We start from the raw sequence: 24211 nt of genomic DNA on the forward strand, positions 1-24211 counted from the left end.
TGGGTGGAACAGCTTTACTTAATAACTCAGGATGCGGCCGCTACATGCATGAGAAGTGAGGGGGGCAGATTTGCCGTAATGAAAAAAATCGCCCCTGCTTCTGCTCATGATGTCATTTATACATGTAGTTATGGCAGCTCCAGTGTTGGGTGCAAACTGAGGCACCACACAGATCATGGATGTTGTGTGCCTTCACAGCACCTGTTCACCTTGTCCTCGCTGTGTCCTCCTTCTCTCCGGCACCCAGACACGACCTTTGTGGGGTTCAGGACCGTGTGCTCCAGCCAGAGGAACGCCATGTTCATGACCCACCCCGGCAACGACGACCTGCAGCACCCAGTACATGTGCAGAGGATGTCAGTGCTGGACAGCACCGACGACAGCAAGGTCTTCATCCACAGGCCAAACCTAGCGTAAGAGGCCTGACACACACCAAACACAAGTCTCAAACACAAATAACTACACCCTTCATTTACACTAAGAACTAGTAGATCATCTTTGCATGTCTAATTTTTGTATCAAATCACTCTGACAAACAAAAACAGTCAGCTCTTGCGTGTTTCCACGCCCAGAGACGGGTTTCGAGTCGAGCTTGCGTTTATTTCGCGGTGCGTTTGTCTCCCCCACCTCAGCAAGATCAACCCGTCAGACTGTGTGGACATGGACTGTGACGCCATGAAGAAGGCCACCCTCAGGGACGAGGACGGCAGCTTCCTGGGCGCCGTGGGCTCCGTGGTGCCCCAGTCTGAGTACGGCTGGAACGTTGACGCCAGGAGAGGCCTGGGAGACTACCGAATCCCTAAGGTCATGCTCACCTATCCCAACGGCAGCAAGATCCCCGTGGACAGCATCGCTCCTAACAAGGGTAACGTAAACCCTCACAATGTCTTCATGGAGACACTATGAACACCATCGCTCCTAGCAAGAATAATGCATGGATGACATTTATACTGTGTGTAGTCTTTCGTATTGCATAAGCCTGAGTTCACAGTTCTGACAGGTGACAGCTTGTAGAAGCTTGGCACAGTGGGCCAGAGGGCCACTTGGCACAGTGGGCCAGAGGGCCACATGGCACAGTGGGCCAGAGGGCCACTTGGCACAGTGGGCCAGAGGGCCACATGGCACAGTGGGCCAGAGGGCCACTTGGCACAGTGGGCCAGAGGGCCACATGGCACAGTGGGCCAGAGGGCCACTTGGCACAGTGGGCCAGAGGGCCACTTGGCACAGTGGGCCAGAGGGCCACTTGGCACAGTGGGCCAGAGGGCCACATGGCACAGTGGGCCAGAGGGCCACATGGCACAGTGGGCCAGAGGGCCACTTGGCACAGTGGGCCAGAGGGCCACATGGCACAGTGGGCCAGAGGGCCACTTGGCACAGTGGGCCAGAGGGCCACATGGCACAGTGGGCCAGAGGGCCACATGGCACAGTGGGCCAGAGGGCCACATGGCACAGTGGGCCAGAGGGCCACATGGCACAGTGGGCCAGAGGGCCACATGGCACAGTGGGCCAGAGGGCCACATGGCACAGTGGGCCACTTGGCACAGTGGGCCAGAGGGCCACATGGCACAGTGGGCCACTTGGCACAGTGGGCCAGAGGGCCACTTGGCACAGTGGGCCAGAGGGCCACATGGCACAGTGGGCCACTTGGCACAGTGGGCCAGAGGGCCACTTGGCACAGTGGGCCAGAGGGCCACATGGCACAGTGGGCCAGAGGGCCACTTGGCACAGTGGGCCAGAGGGCCACAATGATGAGTTTTATGCTGAGGCTTAGTAATAATAATACAATCATCTGCCAAATCACTTAGTTATTCAAAACAACATGCAGGAGTGGGATGTGAACCTGCGATCTCTTCATCAGAAGTCAGATCCTCTAACCACTGAGCTGTACCTTCCCTCTGAGTGCCGTGTTTCTCTCCCCAGGGGTGATCAGAGACTCCAGCTGCACGTACGTGAACTCCTGGCAGAGCTACAAGTGCTTCGGGCTCAACTACAAGCTGATGGTGATTGAGAGTCTGGACGCTGACACAGAGACCAGACGCTTGTCCCCTGTGGCTGTGCTGGGAGGCTCCTACGTGGATCTGCTGAACGGTAACATCAGTTCCAGTCCCACACATGATGCCAGACACTACAGTCCTGTGACACCCACAGATATCAGATTGATTTCATGTTACTGTCAATCCTTTAGATTTATTGGTTGCTATCAGGATGTGAAGTCTATTTCTGCAAATATGTCAAAAAGTGCTTCTGAACATTAACATGAACTGCCTTAAAAGGCAGGGTAGATACGTTTGGTGAACCTAGCCCTAACCCTAGCAGTTTTTGCTTGAGTTTGAAAGGATTCAAACCAAAATATCCGTAACTTCTTCATAAACTGTGCAACGGAACCTTGCAACTGAGGGTGGAAAATAATAATGTGTGAGATAACAATAGGGTGGAAAAAACAAGGGAATTTTTTTAGGGGCCGGGGGGTGTTTCATCATAACAAACGGCAAAAGCATGAACCCCCCCCCTCCCCTCCCCCCCCCCCCTCCCCCGTGTCCTGCCCCCCCCCCCCCCCCCCCCAGGCCCCCAGGACCACGGCTGGTGCTCCGGGTACTCGTGCCAGAAGAGACTGTCTCTGTTCCACAGCCTGGTGGCCACAGGGAAGGGCTACGATGTCTTCTTCAGCAGCGTCACCCCTCAGAAGCTCAGATTCATGCTGCTCAATGCCAACCCCTCAGAGGTCAGAGGTCATGCCCTGACCCTTGTCGAGGGCATCTTTCATCTGCTCTTGTTGCCTCTTACGTAACATGACTTTACATCACTGAGGAGCAATATTACTAACATACTTTACTTATGTTATTCAGTTTTACTTCTGATAAGTTGAATTACATTATTAACATGTATTGTGTTTGTTTTCATCAATATTTCTAATTTCTGGTCCCTTTTCTTCCTGTTTTCCAGTCTGTCAGAGTGTGTGTGTTTTACTCAAACCTTCAACGCCTGGATGTGTATGTAAATAACTCCTTGGTTCCTCCAAACAACGCCATCTGGAACGCGGCCAGGACCGACTACACCCTTCAGAGCCCCGTCTTCCCAGGTACGGTGACCTTGCCAGGACAAACACCAATCACACGACACAACACGCCACCTGACACATCACCTGACACGTAGACTACATTTAAAACACACCCTCCCTCCGTTCAGGTGAGTTTGTTCCAGACCTGAACTCCTCCACCGCCGGCTCCAACTACTTCGACGACAAGTACAACATGCTGCAGCTGCTGCTGAAAGGCTCTGTGCCTTTGGAGATTCGAACATCTCCTCTCATCCTGATCTCCTTCCAGCTGCCCGCGATGACTCTGGAGCAGTTCTTCGGGGACGCCCTGATCCGGAACCTGGCCTTGTTCCTCAGGGTTCCCTCAAGCATGATCCGCATCACCAAGATCGTGCGTGAGGACGTGCGCAGCCGGCGCATGAGGAGGGACACGGGTCTGACTGTACAGCTGGAGATCAGGTGTCCCGTGGTCCAGGACACCACCAACACCACCAGTGCCAACGGTAGCTAGATGGAGACACTATCACACACACAGACAGAGGATCAGTGGATTGATGTTAAGGAGATTATGATTAACACTAGAGGGTTGATACTACAATGATACTGTCAAACATTTTCTGTCCAGTGTTACAGTAATACTGGTATTGCTGCAGTACAGCATTGGGGATTGCTGTTAGGAGTATAACTGACAAACACTGTACATTCATCTCAGTTACACCACTTGAGGTTATTTTTTGCAATCAAGGGCCCAAAAAACGTCTCTCTCTCCTCTCCCTTTCTCTCTCTGTGTGTTTCAGAGGCGGAGTCATTCTATACGCTGAAGAACATCGTCAGAGACCTGAGCATGACTGCCATCACTGGGAACCTCAGCATGGCTATTGGCTTCAACATATCGCAATTCGGCGTGGTCCCTCCTCCCCCCTCGGCCTCCGACCCTACCTGGAGTCAGGTGAGAGGGGACAAATACAATCACCTCACAGTCTCATCCAGACCAACACAATCACCTCACAGTCTCATCCAGACCAACACAATCACCTCACAGTCTCATCCAGACCAACACAATCACCTCACAGTCTCACCTCGTTTCTTTAGGCTTTGTAGCGTTCTCTGTGATGAGGGCTGACCTTTCTCATGAACTCTCAGGTTCTACAAACAAAACCATAACCCAGAACATTTACCATGAATGGCAGATGAGTTATAGCTCAGTGGTTAGAGTATTTGACTGCAAATCAAGAGGTGGCAGGTTATAAACCCTGTGCATGTCGCTCTGGATGAACACACAGCATGATGTGTCCTCAGGCGGCGTCTGTAGAGGTGACGAGGGTGGAGCCTCAGGAGATCTTCGTGTTGGCCGTGATCAAGCTGGTGCTGGTGGTGTCCCCAGAGCCGGGCCCTTACCTGGGCCCCCTGCTGACTCAGCCTAACCTGCTGGCCTTGGACAGCCAGGTGAGGACCAGGCTATTATTGTCTTTAGCATGGAGAACGCCTCATCTGAAACACACCTCCTCTGAAACACACCTCCTCTGAAACACACCTCCTCTGAAACACACCTCCTCTGAAACACACCTCATCTGAAACACACCTCCTCTGAAACACACCTCCTCTGAAACACACCTCATCTGAAACACACCTCATCTGAAACACACCTCCTCTGAAACACACCTCATCTGAAACACACCTCCTCTGAAACACACCTCCTCTGAAACACACCTCATCTGAAACACACCTCCTCTGAAACACACCTCCTCTGAAACATACACACCTGGGCGTTGAAGCATTCAGCCCTGCTAAATATAACATCAAAACAATAAAACTATCCTCATCTCTCCTCCTCCTCCCTCCTCTCCTCCTCTTCTCTCCTCCCTCCTCTCCTCCTCTTCCCTCCTCTTCCCTCCTCCTCCCTCCTCTCCTCCTCTTCTCTCCTCCTCTTCTCTCCTCCTCCTCCCTCCTCTTCTCTCCTCAGGGCGACTGTGTGTCAGTGGGCTTGGCATCCCTCTCAGCTGTAGCAACGCTCCAGGACTCCAGTGGCAACACTGTGCCTGGCCTGGTGGGCGACACGAGCGTGCGCTTCAGTGGCTGCTGGGCCAACTACACCAAACTATCCATCATGACCACGGGTACGTCTCTGCTCCTCTGGGAACCACCGTCTCCTCATGTTGAAGCTGATCATGGGTCTCCCTGCCGGCTAACCGGGTAGAGCCTCATGTTGAAGCTGATCATGGGTCTCCCAGGGCTAGTAATTATGTATATTTGAAAACACCATATTCTCCATCAGGAAATTGATTCTGTGCATTGGTCTATGAATTGTTTTCAGATAACTTATTTGATTTTGAAGGCTCCAAACTATACATTGGCTCTTCTGTCACGTTTCACAGTGGTATCATGATCAACAAGCCTATTCTGTAAAAATCCTATGAATTGTATATAATCATTGTATGATTGTTTTTCCTCAGGAGAGAACTTGACCATGTGGTTTACCCTGATGGGGTGGAATACTCGGTCTCTGGGGTCTTTCTCAATCAAGGAGGCACCGACCACCACCATGCCCCTCACCAACAACACTGAAACTCCTTCCACCCCTGGTCTCACCACCACCCCTGGTCTCACCACCACCCCTGGTCTCACCACCACCCCTGGTCTCACCACCACCCCTGGTCTCACCACCACCCCTGGTCTCACCACCACCCCTGGTCTCACCTCCACCTCTGGTACTACCTCCTCATCTGCCAGTCCGAGCATCACCAATCCCACAAGCAACAACTCCACCATGAACACAGAATCCACCACAATAGATGACACCATCTTTGGTTCCAGCACTACTCTCTCTAGCTCAGCCACCATCTTCCTGGTCAGCATCATCTCTGTATCCAGCCTCCTGTTTCTGGGATAATACACATTTTTCAACTCAGATCTATGAGGGTCTTTTGCACAAAATATGAATATGTCAATGAAGCACTGTATTTATGCAGACAAGATTCTGGTATACCTACTGATGGCCCTGCCACTTTACTGAGTTTCATTCTCTAAAATTGTGTTTCTGTTATTGTTATAGCCTATAAAAGTGATGTAAGAATAAATGGGAGTTATGTTATATAATATTTTTTTTTCATGTATGTTATCGGCTAATGTTTAGGGGAGTTCCTTCTTTTAATGATCAAAATCATCTTTTCAATAAACCATATTCGAAATATGTAAACCGCAGTTTCATTGCCGATTTTAGACTAAATTTAGGGGTGCTTGAGGGGTGCACCCCTAAATTTCATCTCAGCACCTCTAAAAACAATAATAATAAATACTTATATTATTATGATCTTAAAATAGGTTTTTGTGCTATAACGTAAGAGTTTGCAAACATGCTGTTAGTGGCAGATGACAAACAATTACAGGTTCAAAGGGCTTTAAACAGGTTTAATATCCAGTGTCGCCATACACCTTTAATGTTGGTAGTCTGCCAGTAAAACCAAAGGAGAAGAAGTAGCCTAGTTAGTTAATTTCATGGCGCAGATTAAGAACACAGGTCACATTCTCATTGGGGGCTGAGCCCCCCTGAAGTTCTGATCCTAGAATCGCCCCTGGTCAGATTAATCAATGAAATTATGTTTGGATGGTAAATTCTTTGGGCAGCGCTTGCAAGATACTGTCCATGGTGCTGAAAGCCGGACATGACAACATGATGCTGTTAACGACGCTCTCGTTCGAATGCAGCTCATCTCTTCTCCACTAGAGGGCCGTATAGGCTCTGTTCGGCGTAGGGTGTCATGAGCCTCGCAGTCTGACTGTATTGATCAGGTAGGCTGTTGCTGGTGAATGATAGGCCTAAAGTTTAGATTTGAGTCTTTTTAGGGGACAAGCAATGGCTAAAATACATTTTAAACAGAGGCCTACCTAATTATGTAGTACCTTATTGGTGGCAATAGTTTGTACCTTGTAGAAATAAACGAAACTGGACCCTATAGGAAGTCTGCTAGCCGGCAGGTGGGCGTGCTCTCGTGCGCCTACGGGACTGATTTTGTTCAGTGATGTCAGTACAGTGCACGGTCCTCCGCAGACGTTGAGAAGGCACTTGTTGCATGTGGATGTCCTGCGTCGTCCGGTCCGTGGTCCCACCGCCACACGAATCATTCAATATCCTACGAACTTTTCATCGGCGGACAGAATGGACTTTTACAGAATAACTACACTATATGCAGCTCTTGCATGTGCGTGGGAATTACCTTGTTTTCGAACATTTGCCATTTATCTACCATCCGTTCCCAAGAGCGCTAAGGTAACTAAGTTGTTTGATGGGCACGAGGCGTCAACTTATTTTAAAGACTTCTATACGTCATCATCGAGCGAGAGACATTACAAAAGTAATTCTGAAGACTCAATTGAACCGCACGATTATATGCTCTCCATTTATAAGACTTTTTCTACAGCAGAAAAATTGGGTCTCAATGCGAGTTTCTTTAGGTCATCAAAAGCTGCCAACACCATAGCAAGTTTTGTGGACATCGGACAAGGTACGTAAAATCCAACAATGTCTAATTTAGAGACAGGGTAAGAGAGAGAGCAAGCAATACCTGCCAATGGTGAGTTTGATCAGTTCTCAGTTTGAGATGATCACTCCGATCAGTGTTTTGAACCTTGGTTGACCCCTAGACATAAACTGATCATGGTAAACAGTCATGAGATTCCATTGACAAAGTCGTCGTATCCTTGAGAATATTCCCACAGAATGAATGTGAGTCATGATTGAATGCTTTTCACAGATGGCCTCCCACGTTCCCCTGTGCGAAGACAGCAGTATCTGTTTGACGTCTCAAGTCTCTCAGACAACGCTGAAGTTCTGGGGGCAGAGCTGAGGATATACACCAAAGTGTCTGGAAATTTCAGGATATCGGAAACAGGACCAGTGGACATCCAGCTCCTCTCCTGTCACACTCAGCAGCTGCTGGACTCCCAAACACTGGATCTTCAAGATTCCCAGAGGCCCAGGTGGGAAGTTCTGGATGTGTGGGAGATATTCAAGGACTGGCAGCGCAGGACTGAGGGGAAGCAGTTCTGTCTGGAGCTCAAGGCCATGTTGGACAACCCTGAGAAGGAGCTGGATCTGAACAGTCTGGGCTTCCACAGGAGTGGACGCCCGCAGCAGAAGAAAGCCATCCTCGTGGTCTTCACCAGGTCCAGAAAGAGACAGACTCTGTTCAGTGAAAGAAGAGAGAGGACATCTTCATGGAGCCAGACGGCACAGGAGAGCGGTCGTCTGGCCAAGGCCTCCAGGACACGGCGCACCGTCACGTCCAAGAACAGCCGGCACGGCAAGAGGCACAGCCGGCACGGCAAGAGGCACAGCCGGCACGGCAAGAGGCACAGTAGGAAGTCCAGATGCAGCAAGAAGCCTCTTCACGTGAACTTCAGAGAGCTGGGCTGGGATGACTGGATCATCGCACCTCTGGAATACGAGGCGTACCACTGCGAGGGTGTGTGTGACTTCCCTCTCAGGTCCCACCTGGAGCCCACCAACCACGCCATCATCCAGACACTCATGAACTCCATGAACCCCAGCAACATGCCCCCCAGCTGCTGTGCCCCGTCCAAACTCACCCCCATCAGCATCCTGTACATAGACGCAGGAAACAATGTGGTGTATCAGCAGTACGAAGACATGGTGGTCGAGTCCTGTGGCTGTAGGTAGGAAGGACCATGTGTTTTCAGTGAGTGGGAGATCAGATCCTGTTTGGTGGGAAGGTTAATGACGAAGCCTGTAAATGTATGGTCTCTGGGACGTGAGATGGAGTGGTTGATATGATAGCCAGGGTCTCCGAGCTTTGTCGTGTTAATGACCTTCCTCTTAAACTTCACACGTTTTAGTACGTGTTTAGGAACCACCAAATGACCGAAAAACGATCATTGGCTCCATCAAGTGAAATGAACACAGCTTTTTTTGGCACTTTGTCACAGCCGGACTGTCCATGTCTTAAAGAACCTGACGCTTTGTTGGGTGTGATTCAACTGCACTTCGGCCAAACACACCGAAGGGTTGCAGGTGTACTGGCTGTGTGGGGAGGTGATGAACATGTCTCCTGCCATGCACTGATGTTCATATTACCATATGTAAATAATGGATATGGAAATTATAATTTATGTTCTATAGCTAAGTTATTATATTTCTCTAGTTTGAGTGGTTGGCTGAGGTCCCCATGCCAATACAATCTTGTTTCAAGATTTGCTTTTTGTGATGATAATTAATGACTACACACATGTTCTCTGTTATTGACGACCCCATTATAACTACAGTTTTGTGTAACTTGTGTTTTAATCTTACATTTAGCCTTTTATGTGTAATGTTGTTTTTTTCTGAGATTTTTTAGATACCCAGATATAAGATGATTTACACTTTTGTGAAACTCAACACCAAATATTTAATCAAATGAAAAATAAAGTAATTTCTTTTACCTGTAAAAAAAGTATAATAGGTAAATTAAAGTATAACTTTTAATGTATTTTCCTAACATTTTGTCTATGCAGAGCATTTGTGTCTCATTTAGTCTTAAACGTTTGTATTGTTTGTATTGATTTGTTTAGAAGTTTCTGGTAAAGAGCTGTCAATACCATAGCTTGTTTGTAGTCCACTTAAGACTTGACACCAAACAAACCTGTTTACAAATTAGCATCAGCACCTGTCTTACCTGTCTTCTTCATTAAACCAGTACTCCTACATCCTATGCAGAGGTCAAATAATCAGTACATTCCACAGGGCTGCAGCAGAACCACATAGTAATCACAGTATACGTCGCTCTTCACAACGGTGATTTTGATTCGTTGACCTGACTGGTAGACTTTTCATCCCCAGTTTTATGACACTGTGTTGCATCCGAACACGGACGTGTTGAGTGACAGTTTGGGAGGTGAGAGGAGGGTCAGAAGGCTGGGGTTAGGGTTAGGTTGGGTCCGGAGCAGATCTCCGTACCCCCTGGGTGGGCTGGCCGTGTGTGTCTGGCTGAAGGGGGGCAGTGGGACAAACAAATTAGTTGGCAGATGTAGAGACTGACCCGGTGTCTAGAGCCACATTCAGGCCGTGGCCCTCCACACAATGGCGGGAGAGGATCCTAACATCAGATTAAGCATGTCTTTTCCCCTAAGGTCAGAGGTCAAGTGTCCCATTGTCTCTGTGGCCTGTGTGCATTCAACAAGACACACATCCCTTCAGAAAGGAGCTGCAGTGGGAGAGGGAAGAGGACTGGGCAGGAATGCATGAGGCTTGCAGAACTCCCGTGCCTGGGACAACCCTAACCCTTTACAATAAGGTACAATATAAAAAGGGGCGGTGGCTTTAAGCAGCTGCTCTGAGCAGCCAATCAGAGAACAAAAGGCTGGAATGTGTGGTGTCTAAAGGGGCATCTGGTGGAGCTGGGCTGTGCTAACCCTAACCCTGACCAGGGGACAGAGGACACACTAACCCTGACCAGGGGACAGAGGACACACTAACCCTGACCAGGGGCCAGAGGACACACTAACCCTGATAGGGGACAGAGGACACACTAACCCTGACCAGGGGACAGAGGACACACTAACCCTGATAGGGGACAGAGGACACACTAACCCTGACCAGGGGACAGAGGACACACTAACCCTGACCAGGGGACAGAGGACACACTAACCCTGATAGGGGACAGAGGACACACTAACCCTGACCAGGGGACAGAGGACACACTAACCCTGACCAGGGGACAGAGGACACACTAACCCTGACCAGGGGACAGAGGACACACTAACCCTGACCAGGGGACAGAGGACACACTAAGTCAGCAGTTTGACTGAGCATCAGTCTGTTGGTTTTATATTAAAGTTGTTTATTTGCAACTTGGGATTCTTTGCGGGGAGGAGAAATGAATCTGTATCCATCCTGGTGTTAATGATTATGCCAAACAAATGATTGTTTTCAATACACTCAAACATTTGACTGTCCACCCACTGTCATGTTGGCTCATCTGTTTGCTCTTGTTCTCGTTGAATGTCTTTGAAGAGAAAGTCCTCCTTCACCCTTCTGACGGATGCACAGGGGGAGGAGAGCTGTTTCAGACCAGTGGTTAAGCAGAGTGATGATAACAGCAGGTCAGGGAGACGGTCTAATCCAGCGAGAAAAGGCTCTTCCATGGGTCACTGCTGTTGGCAAACAAGTCTTCTCTTGAGCAAAGACAGCATTGCATGTTCTAGTCAGACTCTGGGCTCGACACATGCTACCCACTCTGGACAGTCTAGAGGAGGGAAGGAGGGCTGAATGTTGTAGAACAGAATGTGTAATGCATTCTAGAACAGAGGGTTGAACGTTCTAGAACCGTGTGAGGGATGCGTTCTAGAATCGAAGGCTGATGGGTCTTCCTTTGCCTCTTCAACTGCCTTAACCTGGTCACAGGAGAAGAAGAACCCTTTATTGACCATGCGAGACACACACACACGTGCAGGGAACGGCAACACCAGCACACACGCTTGAGTGTCCACTATTGAAATTCCCTCTCTGCTGTCTTCCCATCCTGCTATGCTTCCTCCAAGCACAGCCAGCAGCAGAGATCAGCCACACTGAGGACGGGAGGCCTGGTCGGAGACAGGGAGATCAGCCACACTGAGAGGACGGGAGGCCTGGTCGGAGACAGGCAGGACAGCCATGTGGGCTGCATGGTTTTATAACAAGGTTCTTTGTGGAGGAAACCCATGTGAGCACAGGACGAACATTCAAACTCCACACAGACAGGCCTGGGAGGGCAACAGACAGACCTGGGAGGACAGCAGACAGGCCTGGGAGGGCAACAGACAGACCTGGGAGGACAGCAGACAGGCCTGGGAGGGCAGCAGACAGACCTGGGAGGGCAGCAGACAGGCCTGGGAGGGCAGCAGACAGGCCTGGGAGGGCAGCAGACAGACCTGGGAGGACAGCAGACAGGCCTGGGAGGGCAGCAGACAGACCTGGGAGGGCAGCAAACAGGCCTGGGAGGGCAGCAGACAGGCCTGGGAGGGCAGCAGATAGGCCTGGGAGGGCAGCAGACAGGCCTGGGAGGGCAGCAAACAGGCCTGGGAGGGCAGCAGACAGGCCTGGGAGGGCAGCAGACAGGCCTGGGAGGGCAGCAGACAGGCCTGGGAGGGCAGCAGACAGGCCTGGGAGGGCAGCAGACAGGCCTGGGAGGGCAGCAGACAGGCCTGGGAGGGCAGCAGACAGGCCTGGGAGGGCAGCAGACAGGCCTGGGAGGGCAGCAGTTACCGTGAGACAGCAACAAGAACATCCGTGTACACAAGCACACACAGGACATCTGAACAGCTTTCAATTATGAACGTTCTCGTATGAAACACCTGGTTCTGATTGGGTAGATATAGTAAATACACTTGACATTAGTTTTAGGTGAAGTAGTACGGTACTTGAAGAAAGACAGTTAAGTAGATGCAGGGTTTCTCCTCGTTCACATGCAGGCTGAATCACAATCAGGGTCTGGACTTGTTTTGTACATGAGTGCTCAGGTCTCAGTGACAGCGCTGCTCGTGTTGTTTTACAGTCAGTCTGCATTGGAAATGTGAACCAGATGAGCAGGGTTCCACAGTGAATAAGTTTCCCGGTAATTAAAACTGCCTGCTGAGGGCTCTTTACTACACGGCCAGATCACAGATCATCACTTCCTTCTCACATCAAAAGGAAATGACACAGGACACAAGGCGAACCATTAGTGAGTATATTTCACCTAAAAGATCACAGACATTCATTGGCCAGTTGATTACCTGCAGATTGTCTGTTTTCTTTCATTCCCTTTGGTCCTCAATGACAAGGAGCGAGACAACCTGGCAGTGGAGGCATTTCTTCCTTTCAACACATTTGAAGCACTATTAGTTAGTTGAGGCCTAGCTGTGTGTTTTCAAGGTTCTTCTGTCGGTTCAACAGACCCCTGTCCTGTCTGCTGGGCAGTCCTGCTCTCTGTCCTGTCTGCTGGGCAGTCCTGCTCCCTGTCCTGTCTGCTGGGCAGTCCTGCTCCCTGTCCTGTCTGCTGGGCAGTCCTGCTCTCTGTCCTGTCTGCTGGGCAGTCCTGCTCCCTGTCCTGTCTGCTGGGCAGTCCTGCTCCCTGTCCTGTCTGCTGGGCAGTCCTGCTCCCTGTCCTGTCTGCTGGGCAGTCCTGCTCCCTGTCCTGTCTGCTGGGCAGTCCTGCTCCCTGTCCTGTCTGCTGGGCAGTCCTGCTCTGTTTGTGAATATCAAACACTGCCCAGACAGTCCAGTATTGGCTGGGCAGTCCTGCTCTCTGTCCTGTCTGCTGGGCAGTCCTGCTCTCTGTCCTGTCTGCTGGGCAGTCCTGCTCCCTGTCCTGTCTGCTGGGCAGTCCTGCTCTGTTTGTGAATATCAAACACTGCCCAGACAGTCCAGTATTGTCCAAGGTGCTGAGGGCTGAACATTTTAAACACCTTGTAAAATCAGTTGCAGGTGCAATCAGCCAAGCATCACCGATTCTGTTCCTAACAAAACCGCTTCTTTTCCATTAATATTCCATGAAAGTAACGGTGGGCAAGTGGTATTTGGGGAAAGTAGAAAAGCAAGTCTTCAGGTCAATAAAAATCAAAAACGGTGTGATTGACTTTGAAGCCCTTTGCCTTTCGAGGGAAACCCAAAACCGAGTGCTTCTGGAGAGAGGGGCTGGTTGAGGCCGGGGAGGAAATGCTGTGTGACACTAACAGGCTGGACGAGGAAGTGTTGATGGACTGAATGAAACGAGGGCTGGAGGGTCGAGGGTCGGGGGTCGCGCTGTGACACGACATGGGTTCCATTGACAAGACGAAAAAGCCCCGCTGCTGTGCCACACACACCACACACACACTCACCACACACACACACACCACACACACACTCACCACACACACACTCACCACACACACACTCACCACACACACACCACACACACACACTCACCACACACACACTCACCACACACACACACACCACACACACACTCACCACACACACACCACACACACACTCACCACACACACACCACACACGCACACCACACACACACTCACCACACACACACCACACACACACTCACCACACACACACTCACACCACACACACACACACTCACCACACAATTCACACACACACACATTCAGAAATGTAATTTATTCCACTACTTTCCACTACTAGTTTAACAAACTACAGTGAGTGAATGGATTCACATGCCAACTAATTAGCTCTACAAACAAAAGTCATGTTTTGTACTTGGCCAGACATTTCCAGCACTTTTTACTTCTAATTCTGCGAGTCTACAGCACCCAGATGTAGTTTCCACACAAATTCCAAAAAGTTCTCCTTCCTCCTCCTGCACAGACATGTGGGTCTTCAGTGTAGGGGTAACTGATTCATTAAGTGAGTGAATTTGTGTTTTTATCACCACAGTGTATACACTGTTCTGTAGAAGCTATGTCTTCTCACCTTGATATTAAATCCAGTAAAGATCTAAACAGCCTCAGTTTCAGTCAGTCTATTCATGAGATAAAAAGGCCCACATTCTTTACATCTTTGAGCTCCTGTAACTCCTCAGAGCTCATGACTATCTGTTTTCAATTACCGCTCATATGCCGTCAAAGTATTGTATGGTAACTCCAGGAGGAAATATTTCACATGCAATAACCACAATAATAGAGAATTACAGTTTTGCTAACTCTGACTGCATGAACAGTTGGGTCTGGTTCTTCTCTCCCAGACAGACAGCAGTGAAACCCAGACGCAGTTGTCAGCGTTGTCAGAAGAGCACAGCGGGCTCCAGTCTGTGTATTTATGGTTTATTCCTCCACGCTGAAGCAGAGTGGCGAGAGGAGTGTGATGAAAGCATGTTTTGATCTGTGAGCCACTTGACTTTGAGAGGCATGGGAGAGGCCACTGTGGGCCGGCCTGAACCACAGGGTGAAACAGACCTCGCACTAAGCATTTATACATCAGAGTACATTCGTCTCAAACCAAACAAGTTACATCAGGGTGGACTGAAGTGTAGAGAACAGTTTAGGATGTGGAGTCACTAAGTACCTGTCATCATGTCTGCAACAATGAAACATTAAATAATTAAATGAGAAATAATGAAAGTGATATGTAGGTGTTGTGGGCTGAGCTGTGGAGGACACAGCAGGTCTGCCTGCCTCTCTGATCCTGACCGGCCTGGTTCACCTTTACGTGTTGATTGCTCTTAGAGTCTGATGTCCAGATTGGGCGGTTTTCCCATGGAGATTAGCCGCTCTGGTCCAAAGCTGTTTCAACAGGTCACTTGCGGAGGGTCAAAGGTCAATTGCATAGTAGTGCCTAATGGTAGCAAATAACGTCAATCACCCTAACGGGATCAGTGGTGAGACTTGTGCCTGACTTCGGGTGGAATGTGGGGAATCCGAAGGTTAAGCTGGTGCCATGCAGCGGCAGAGGCAGACTTAGGAGCACGCACACACAAGCACATACACACACACGCACGCACACACAAGCACGCACATACACGCACACACACACACAAAGAGCTCCACATGGGGCTGGTACAGCTCACTCACCATCAGTTACCAACCTAACCCACCCTATCACTCCTACACATGACCTCATTCCATCTGAGACACAAGTAGCAACATAGTCCTCTATTTCTCCTAATTCCTCAGTTATGGGTTAGAGTTAGCTAGTTATGGCCGGGATTACACATTCTCATCATGAGGAGGAATGTTATCTTCAGTGAAAACAGTGCCTCATAAAGGCCATCACTTGTAAGATTTGTTGAGGCTGCCTCAAATTGACTCTGTAACTAATGACCCTGCCTCAGACGAGTCAACAAATGATGAGATGTGGGACTGTGACCTCGCTGATGACTCATACTCAAACCCACGCAGAGCCCGAGAATCCTGGCAGCCTGTTCCAGACTGGGGTTTCCTCACTGGGGCAGGCCGCGATCCAAGGACCAGGCTAGACTCCAGCCAGTCGCAGTCCACTTGGCACGTCCGTCTCTGAATCACTCCAGGGCTCGGATGGTTGCAGCGTAATTACTTCACAGTAACACATTACATTACCTCACCAACGTTAAGACTTGTATTTGTTGAGGATTTTGAATATCGAATCTATTTTTCACTTTGTTGTATAGGCTATATTGCGTCAAGAAACTGTATAGGGGGTTGTTGAATCTATTTAGTGTCCTTGGAGTCCAGTTTATGGCGGTCCAACCGCCATTCATTGAACAGTAGCCTAAGATTGACGATGCCGTTGCTGACATCGCCACACAGAGAACAGGAGACGGTTTGAAGCTCAACAACGTGAACGACACTAATAAACCACCACGTCCATCTGGCGATGGACGAGAGACGAGGAAAATACAGAACTAAACTTCACAAGATGTTGAAGAAATGAGGCAAAGCTTGTGGTCAATTTAAATAAATACCATAAATATATTAACGTCCAAACTGACAAATTTCCTCTTCATTTAAAAAAATTCAATTACGGAAAACGATATAATGTGCATTGAGTAATTAAGTAAACTTCACATCTACAACTTTTCCTTCAGTAAGAACAGTCCCAGTCCGTTAGCCCCAGACCCACGTCTCTCCTGTGTTCGCAAACGGCCGCGCTGCTTTAACAGCAGAACATCGACACTGAAGAAAGTATTTTTACGATCTCCGAGCACCACTGACCAAGTTTAAAAGATGGCTTAATTTCGTTGCTGACCTGATTTTAAGGGGCAGATGAAGCCTTGGAGAAGACGCTGTTAATGGCAGCAAGGTGCAGGGAGACAGGGTAATGAGCTGAACGTTGCACTGCCAGACCAACTTTCAAGTCAGACTTTATTTCTCCGTAGAGACTAATAAATGAGTGTAGTAAAAATGCTAAATAAGGCAGATTCTAAAGATCCTCTTTTTTTTCATTAGCTCGTCAATCACAGAGCCTCAACAGGGCAGCCTAACACAACGTCTAAAAAAACGTCCTTCAATACAATATGTCTAACCGCAAAAACTTCATGTAGCCATCCTTAAATTTGCATGCACATGCCCGGTACAGTGCTGACAGGAAATGAGGTAATGAGGAACTTGCTGTGAGTGCACAGCGTTTACAGGGATGCTGTGACCCATGGCAACCCAGATAGGCCCACTGGATTTAAAAGGTGAATTAGATCATGGTCCCCGCTCCGCCCGCCAGCCCCCGGTGTAGGGCTTACCAGCGGCAGTGAAAGCAACCTAATGAGTAACGAGTGATCAACACTATTACCTAACTTTACTGATGTGTCCCTCCAATCACCAGGGCTGCAGAGGTACAAGCACGGCCAAACGACACTGAACCGCTGCACGGAAAACAAAGGAATGTTCCAAGAAAACTCGAAACACTGTAAATAAAACAAATTAGAAAGAGAGGAAAGAAGAGAAGTCACGTGACTTATGGGGGTCATCAGTGATATCAGATGATAGAAGAGGTTTTGATGAATGATTTGAATTGTTGTTGTCTTTGTGCTCAAGCTGTCTAGGGGCCACGAGGGTCCACACGTTATCTAATTTGGTGAAATGTTAAGCTTTTTTGTACATGAGTATACATTTTCTTGTAGTGTACATATACAAATGTTGCTGAATGTTATGTCACAACAACATACATGAAACTTTAGAGAATAGAACTAGGAATATATTGAAATAAGTTTTCTTGGCGTGAGTGAAAAGAAAGACTTCCCACTTAAACAGAATAACCATGAACCGCATGACAGAGTATTAGTAGTAGTATTAGGAAGTCAAGTTTTAGGGATTTGCACCGACTACCACTGCCACCCAGGTCAGCTAAGAACACAGGAATTTCACCCAGGCTGAAGGGCTCTTGTGATCTGTTGCTGTTTACACACTAGTTGTTCTGGTTGGAACATTAAAACGATCAGAAAATGTCCACAAGTCATGGTACTTGTGCTTTAGTTTATATTCAGGTGCTATCAATTTCTGTATCCATCACGTGCACAAGAGTTCAGAAGTTCAGACTGATGCTGGGTCTGTTCACCCTCTCCAGTAAGCATCTTAGAGATCCACACACATAATCCTTTGGTGTAAATGATTTAATGAGTCAAGTGAAAACAGTGGACTTGATCTTCTGATCTTTTTCTCTATTTGCTTTTTGTTTCCTTTGATGTTTATAAGCTGCTGAGCTTCTTGAGATTCCGATGTTCCACCTCAGCTGTCGTCCGTACGAGATCAAGAACGTCCACAGCTTCACGATACAAACATGCCCCAAGATGAAACCTTGTCAACTTGTGGGTGCCAAGTTGTTCCAGATATTCTTAATTCATCAGTTTAAAAGATTACAAAACGATGAACACTTACAGAGTTACAAGTTACCACGTAAGATTACGATGTGTTTTATATTTGGTTCCTACATTTTCAGGGCCACATTCCGTGAGTGATCTGACCCACAGAACCTGCAGCATGAGCAGGAGCTGTGGTCTGTGGACGAGGAATCGTCTGAAGACGAGGTTCTGCGGACATCTGAGTCTCTCTGGTCCTCCTTCATGCCATTTCAACAGTTATGATGTCATTTTCTCAAACTGAGTCCTCACAGCCAACTAGACAGCTTGTTTTGAACCTCTGCAGCTGCTGGAGGTGTAATGGGCCGGGCGGTGCAAGGCTGGCTTCCGGAATGGTTTATATTGGCTCAGAATCAGAACTGGGCCTCCGCTCCACTTCTGATTCTAAGGTTTCAAACAGTGTAACGGTGTAACTTCCATGCTATTATAGATACATGTCAGGTATCATTATAGTTAGGGAAACATTGGCATTGTTTCATGAAAGAGATTTTTATGTTATTTTTATTCTCATGAAACTATGCTGCCTCATTTTGACTGAGCCAAACATGCGCTTGGAGAGCCACCTAGTGGTAGAGAGATGCCGTAGCAGTTCTACTGTTATCTGGAGTCATCAATAAATCATTAAGCATTTAGAAAAATATATATTCACAAAAAGTACAAGAACCACAGACCATTGCATGTCTGGTCAAACGGAAAAACACCAAATGTGCAGGATTTACAGAAGACTGGACCCTAAAAGAATGCATCCACTGTTCTTCAATTACAAATTGCCATATGCTCAGTGGCACTGAAGTTGGTTTGTGTAGGTAGCGATGTCGTCATAGTCACTGTCTGAGGAGAGGAGGGTGTCTGGACTCACAGGAGAGTACAGCGGGCCCTCCTCATCACTGCTGCTCTCCTCCCCTGGTCATTACACACACACACACACTGCAGTGTCAGGCAGAGCAGATCATCAAAGAGCATGTGTGCTAGTGTACACACACGCATGCTCACTCACACACGCACACACACACACAGTTCACCTTTATCATGAGAGTGTGTGAGGTTGGAGTGCGGTGGTTCGTTGGGTCTTGCAGGGTCTGCAGAGGTCTGGCACGGATCACCTCCCTCTGATGGAAACAGAACACACACAGTCAATTAAAGTACTACCGTGAGCGGTCCTGGAGGCTGTTCTGAGCACGCTGGTCTGAGAACGCTGTTCTGAGCACGCTGGCTGAAGCCGGCTCACCTGCTGTCATCAGACGCTCCACCTCTGGCCCTGTGTTTTCATAGCATTCCTCAGAGGACGTGCTGGATTCAAATGAGTCTTCTGCAACAAAAAACAACAAACATCGCTGGCAATTAGTAGAGACGATCCAAGTGATGTTAGTGGTTCAGAGGGTGTAGAGGGAGACTCCCACCACTAGGGGTTCCTGGAACTTGTTTCTCCTCCGGTGACAGGAAGCTGTGGTGGTGACTGGCAACGCCCCTAGACGCCTCATAGCTGGGACCACCAGCTGTAACGAGACCAGGTGTGGGTGAGCATGTAGCTGGGCCTTAGTCTCGTAGCAACACGAGAGGGAGAACATGTTACAAACACGAGAGAGAGAACGTGTTCTAAGTGAAGTTGTTACACCCACCTTCCTCAGACAGACTGTACAGAGCTGTCCTCCCAGGGTTTGGCATGTTGGTTCTGTACCGTTGTGAGTCTAGAGTCAGAGAAACTATTATATTTGGTCTAATTGATCTATGCTCAGAACTTGTAAATTCTGTGTAAGTTTGATTAAGTTAAAATATATCAAATATAGTCTGGTAATCTGTACATATAGCTAACACTAACTGTAAACCAGAACAGCCCATCTTACTCTTAAAGGTGGTCAGATCTGGCTCCCACTGCTCTGAGTCTGTGTCCACAGATGTGCTGTCCATGCTACTCTGATGGTGCCAAAGGCTTCTGGGATTGGACGGGACTTTGTAAAACAGACAGAAAATGAAGGATTAAACTACTAAATCATGTTTCATGGTTCCTATACATGGTCTACAACAAAACAGATCTTGACCGTTTCTGAAAAGGCTGGATATCTTTTATTGTATAGTGATGTGTTGCCCTCAACCGGTATAGAGAACAGGTTTCCAGACAACATCCTCACAAACTGTAACCTTTGAGTCCAGTGACCCTGAATCACCCAGTTTTCAGGTATGCTGAAGGTAGAAAAAGCAAACAGAGACTCACTAACCATCGTTGCTCATGGTAATGTTGGTGATCTTGACCAGGTCTACAGAGTCTCGGTATTCATTCTCACGGTGTTCAGCTGGCGCCTGCAGGCTGGAGTGTCTCATCTGAACCACAAGAGCTGTGGAAGACACTTCATGACATGTAGTAAGAGTTTATTAGGGAGGGAGGGAGGGAGGGGGAGGGGGAGGGAGGGAGGTCTGTTAGTTAGTTAGTTAGTTAGTTAGTTAGTTAGTAAGACCAGGGATCTACCATTTCTCCTTGTGTTCTGGCAGCAGAGCAGAGCGTTGGTGATCAGGGCGAGGAGGAGGAGGAAGGAGAGAGCCACACAGCCCAGCAGGAGGGGGGGCATGGGGGGCAGGAGAGAGTCATTGGGGGCTCTGGTCTCTGAACATGAGAGTAAACCACAAACTGTCAGGCAAGAGAATTTCAATTTCATGTTTCAATTTTCTCTGGAAATGAGCTGCAACTTTTACTTGTTATCATCATGGTCATTGAGGTTGGCCCAGTTTCTGTCGTGGTTTTCAGATCAGGGAACCCACGTGACCCTGACGGTGGAATACAGAACGCATCAGATGTTTGTGTTCACAGCTGTGTTGCCGATGTTGTGTAAATACAGTTCTGGTGACTAACCGTTACAGATAAGTGCTGCAGCCTGCGTGCCACAGAACAATGGATTTGCGAGTTCCTGGCAGTCCCACAAGTTTTGGTGTTCCTTATGACATATGTAGTACCACTTTGATCCGTTGTTGTGAGTGTTGAAGGGCGGTTTGAATCCAATGAACTGGACAGGCTCACCGCAGCCCAGCATGGAACACACCATGGCTGCCTCCTGCTTCTCCCAGCAGTCGTGACAAATCGACCCCCAGGTCCCGTTACGATAGATCTCCACTTTTCCAGAGCAGCCGTCCAGACCCCCACTCAGCCTGACCGCTCTCATCTCTGTAGGAGACAGAGAAAAAGAAAACATATTACAATTTAAATAATATACAGGCTATGTATAACAAAATACATTACAAATACATGAATAAAAAATAAAGGTATCTTTTATAAATCGTTTTTTATTATTATATTATTTTTATTAATTTGCTTCAATTAATTAGCACCATGGGCCTGTGAAGCGCGACATTTCATTCAAATACAGTGAACCTGATCTCATATATTCAAGAATGGAAGGCTAGATGAGTAGGGTAATAACCTAACCCTAATAACGATCAAACTAATGAGCCTTCCTACCGGAGCATACAACCCCGGCATCTTCCTTGTGGCCACAGTCGTGATCTCCCGTGGTCGGGCAGTCCCACAAGTTCCTCTCCTTCCCCGTACAGTTGACCTCGTCCAGGTAGATGGGTCCAGTGCCCAGGGGGGTTGGTCCATCTTGCCCAGACACGCTCAGCGCGTAGCCACAGCCCAGCTGGGCGCACACCACATCCCCATCTCTCAAGTCCCACTGGTCATCACACACCGTGCCCCACAGGCCGGCTCTCCACAGCTCCGCCCGCCCGGCACAGCGGTGCCCGCCGCCCTCCAACCGCACTGCCTGGTGCCCTGGAACACGCGGCACTACTTAGAATATCTGTCCAACCACCATTTGTTTTACCAAAGACTTAAAAAAAAACATTATCTTTAGTTTGTTTTATTTTCTTAGTGCTCGTGTGAATCTGCTCTGTGATCTTACCGCAGTAAACTTCAGACACGGTTACGCAGTCGCTCCTAACAACCTGTGAGCAGTTGTGGAGACGACGATCATGGTAGGAACAGCTCGTGAAGCAGCTACTGTTGGGGGGAGAACTGGCCTGGGTCAGATTATAAACTCCACCACAGCCAATGTCCTGGCAGACCTGCGGCACCAGGTCAGCTATGGACTCTGAGGTGAGCACAACCGGCCGATTCAGCTCAAGTCCCGGCATTCTGAGACTCCACAAGCATCCGTTATGTTGGGTTATGTATGGTTCTGTTGAAAATAGGACAACATAGAATGTATTCTACTTTTTTATGTTAGACTTTCAGATGGGACCATTTGAGGCTACGATTTTTGCACCTGCAACCATGTGCAACAATACAAAGAAATAGAAACAGGGTTTGCAACATCCCTCTAACCGCCTCTGCTTCCTGTGACAGTTTATACAGAGATCACTTACGGTCATGTACAGTTGTACTGCTGTCAGAGTCAAACACATCAGAATGGGAGGAGTTTGTTCCGCTCGAAGAAGAGGTATTTTGATATGCTGAAAATAAAAGAAAAACTCAAATTAATGTCAAAGCAACATGTGACAAATAAAAAAATTATACAAAAATCGTAATTGTGTAGGGTATTTTACAAGAAATGTCACAGAATGTAAAATATGATCGAAAGTGAGACATGAAAGTGACCACATGCCAGGAACCACGTGACCCAGTCAGGACCCTTGATGCTGTCAATGGGGTCAGGTCAACTGGCTAAAGACTGATTACTATAGTTGTCATCGGATCAGATTGCTGGCAGACTGCTGCAAACAAACAAGATAAATCTATGTATTCATTCGTAACAATATTTTGCACATCTTAATGTCTATGCCTCTTATGTCCAGTTTTATGTCTGCTCATGTTTACGGTACTCAAACTTTACTTACAGATAATAAGAATGACTTAAGTTAGTATAACCTTGAGATAGAATGTAAGGTAGAGGGGGGTATTTCTAGGGCCTAAATGAATCAGGAAGCAGTAGAAACTTTGCTGGTGTTTCTCTGCCTGGATGATGAACACATTCACCCCACAGACAGGCTACAATACCAAGACAAAATATAACAGCATTTCTGTGTTTCTTAAATAGTTGAAAAGATTACGGAAGTACATTTGCCACCTTCAAGTACCTTCTCGCACTTCAGCTGTCACTAAAGTGTGAGATTTTACTGTCCGACTTCCTGATTCACACACTAATTTACTATATTAATGTGTAACAACTTTGCACATCTTAATTTTGCCAAGAATATGCTTGCTTTGTCTAGTATGTCTAGATTCTCTACTGTCTTCTGAGTTTCACCTACAAGGTAAATGTACCGTCGTTACATTTAGCAATAACTTGATCTTCAGTGCTCAGGTTAAATCCATAAAACCAGTACTTCAACTGGTCATTTTCTAATCAACCATCTTTCAAACTATTTATCTGAACTGTAAAATATGACTGAGATCGAGCGAAGAACTTATACTATTATCTGGCATGACGGATAATGATAACACTATATTCACTGTCTAATAATAATAATAGTAATAATGTTAAAAGAATGACCTAGGAAACATATACATTTATCAAAACAGAATTGTATAAAAAAACAAAAAAAGCCATCTTACCATGACAAAGATGTATCTCTTGGAACATCAGAATGAAATATATCAACTTCATTCTGTTCTATTCGGAGAATCACTAACCACCACTAACCAAAGTTTGATCAAATTGAATATCACTGACTACTGTTACATATGAAACTGTCTGCCAAAGCATGCTGTGCTGTGTCTGACAGCATGTGGTTTCTTATCTAGGGGCATGTTTATCACACGTCCTGTCCTCCTTTCACAAGACGGTCTTCATTCTTGAAGACAATGAAACAATGATTCTTAGTTTTTTAGGTTTATGGAAAAAAAAGAACAACAGACAGGATTTTAGAATACTTTGTCAAAGTGCCTTTG

General features: G+C 47.6%; 3 protein-coding genes across 8 annotated transcripts in view; 2 read left to right on the forward strand and 1 right to left on the reverse strand.

The window, feature by feature from the left end:
• Positions 1 to 6233, forward strand: part of pkhd1l1.1 (PKHD1 like 1, tandem duplicate 1) — a 34146-nt gene extending 27913 nt beyond the window's left edge. The window contains exons 68-77 of the mRNA XM_062486698.1: positions 248 to 413; positions 633 to 865; positions 1921 to 2088; positions 2565 to 2722; positions 2944 to 3079; positions 3187 to 3540; positions 3835 to 3986; positions 4337 to 4483; positions 5001 to 5154; positions 5491 to 6233. Coding sequence (XP_062342682.1) covers positions 248 to 413; positions 633 to 865; positions 1921 to 2088; positions 2565 to 2722; positions 2944 to 3079; positions 3187 to 3540; positions 3835 to 3986; positions 4337 to 4483; positions 5001 to 5154; positions 5491 to 5927 — 2105 coding nt within the window. The 3' untranslated portion in view covers positions 5928 to 6233. The remainder of the gene's footprint in view (positions 1 to 247; positions 414 to 632; positions 866 to 1920; positions 2089 to 2564; positions 2723 to 2943; positions 3080 to 3186; positions 3541 to 3834; positions 3987 to 4336; positions 4484 to 5000; positions 5155 to 5490) is intronic.
• Positions 6234 to 6849: 616 nt separating this feature from the next.
• Positions 6850 to 9078, forward strand: gdf6b (growth differentiation factor 6b). The gene is made up of 2 exons (XM_062487171.1): positions 6850 to 7539; positions 7789 to 9078. The coding sequence occupies exons 1-2, from the start codon at positions 7194 to 7196 to the stop codon at positions 8712 to 8714; spliced, it is 1272 nt and encodes a 423-aa protein (XP_062343155.1). The 5' UTR covers positions 6850 to 7193; the 3' UTR covers positions 8715 to 9078.
• Positions 9079 to 10971: 1893 nt separating this feature from the next.
• LOC134040589 (deleted in malignant brain tumors 1 protein-like) lies at positions 10972 to 24132 on the reverse strand. 6 transcript variants are annotated; one of them, XM_062486547.1, is made up of 14 exons: positions 23876 to 24132; positions 22687 to 22773; positions 22224 to 22499; positions 21782 to 22093; positions 21179 to 21487; positions 21022 to 21093; positions 20798 to 20932; positions 20550 to 20666; positions 20178 to 20282; positions 19953 to 20021; positions 19734 to 19829; positions 19562 to 19642; positions 19356 to 19442; positions 10972 to 11425 (listed from the first exon to the last, which is right to left on the reverse strand). In XM_062486547.1, exons 1-14 carry the CDS (start codon positions 23925 to 23927, stop codon positions 11421 to 11423), a joined length of 1803 nt encoding a protein of 600 aa, XP_062342531.1. In that variant the 5' UTR covers positions 23928 to 24132; the 3' UTR covers positions 10972 to 11420. The 6 variants fall into 6 exon arrangements, with proteins under 6 accessions (XP_062342531.1, XP_062342530.1, XP_062342529.1 ...); XM_062486546.1 differs by lacking the exon at positions 10972 to 11425 and adding an exon at positions 11497 to 11659; XM_062486545.1 differs by lacking the exon at positions 10972 to 11425 and adding an exon at positions 18960 to 19236.
• Positions 24133 to 24211: the final 79 nt, after the last annotated feature.

This window comes from Osmerus eperlanus, chromosome 20, assembly GCF_963692335.1.
Source record: "Osmerus eperlanus chromosome 20, fOsmEpe2.1, whole genome shotgun sequence".
Lineage (NCBI taxonomy): Eukaryota > Metazoa > Chordata > Actinopteri > Osmeriformes > Osmeridae > Osmerus > Osmerus eperlanus.

Coding starts and splice junctions, on each gene's coding strand:
- LOC134040589 (XM_062486545.1), bottom strand. CDS start 23,927: ATGAAGTTGATATATTTCATTCTGATGTTCCAAGAGATACATCTTTGT. Junction 21,488..21,781: donor TGCCGGGGTTGTATGCTCCG/GTAGGAAGGCTC, acceptor TGTCTCCTACAG/AGATGAGAGCGGTCAGGCTG. Junction 21,094..21,178: donor TGCAGCACTTATCTGTAACG/GTTAGTCACCAG, acceptor TTCCACCGTCAG/GGTCACGTGGGTTCCCTGAT.
- gdf6b (XM_062487171.1), top strand. CDS start 7,194: ATGGACTTTTACAGAATAACTACACTATATGCAGCTCTTGCATGTGCG. Junction 7,540..7,788: donor TTTTGTGGACATCGGACAAG/GTACGTAAAATC, acceptor TGCTTTTCACAG/ATGGCCTCCCACGTTCCCCT.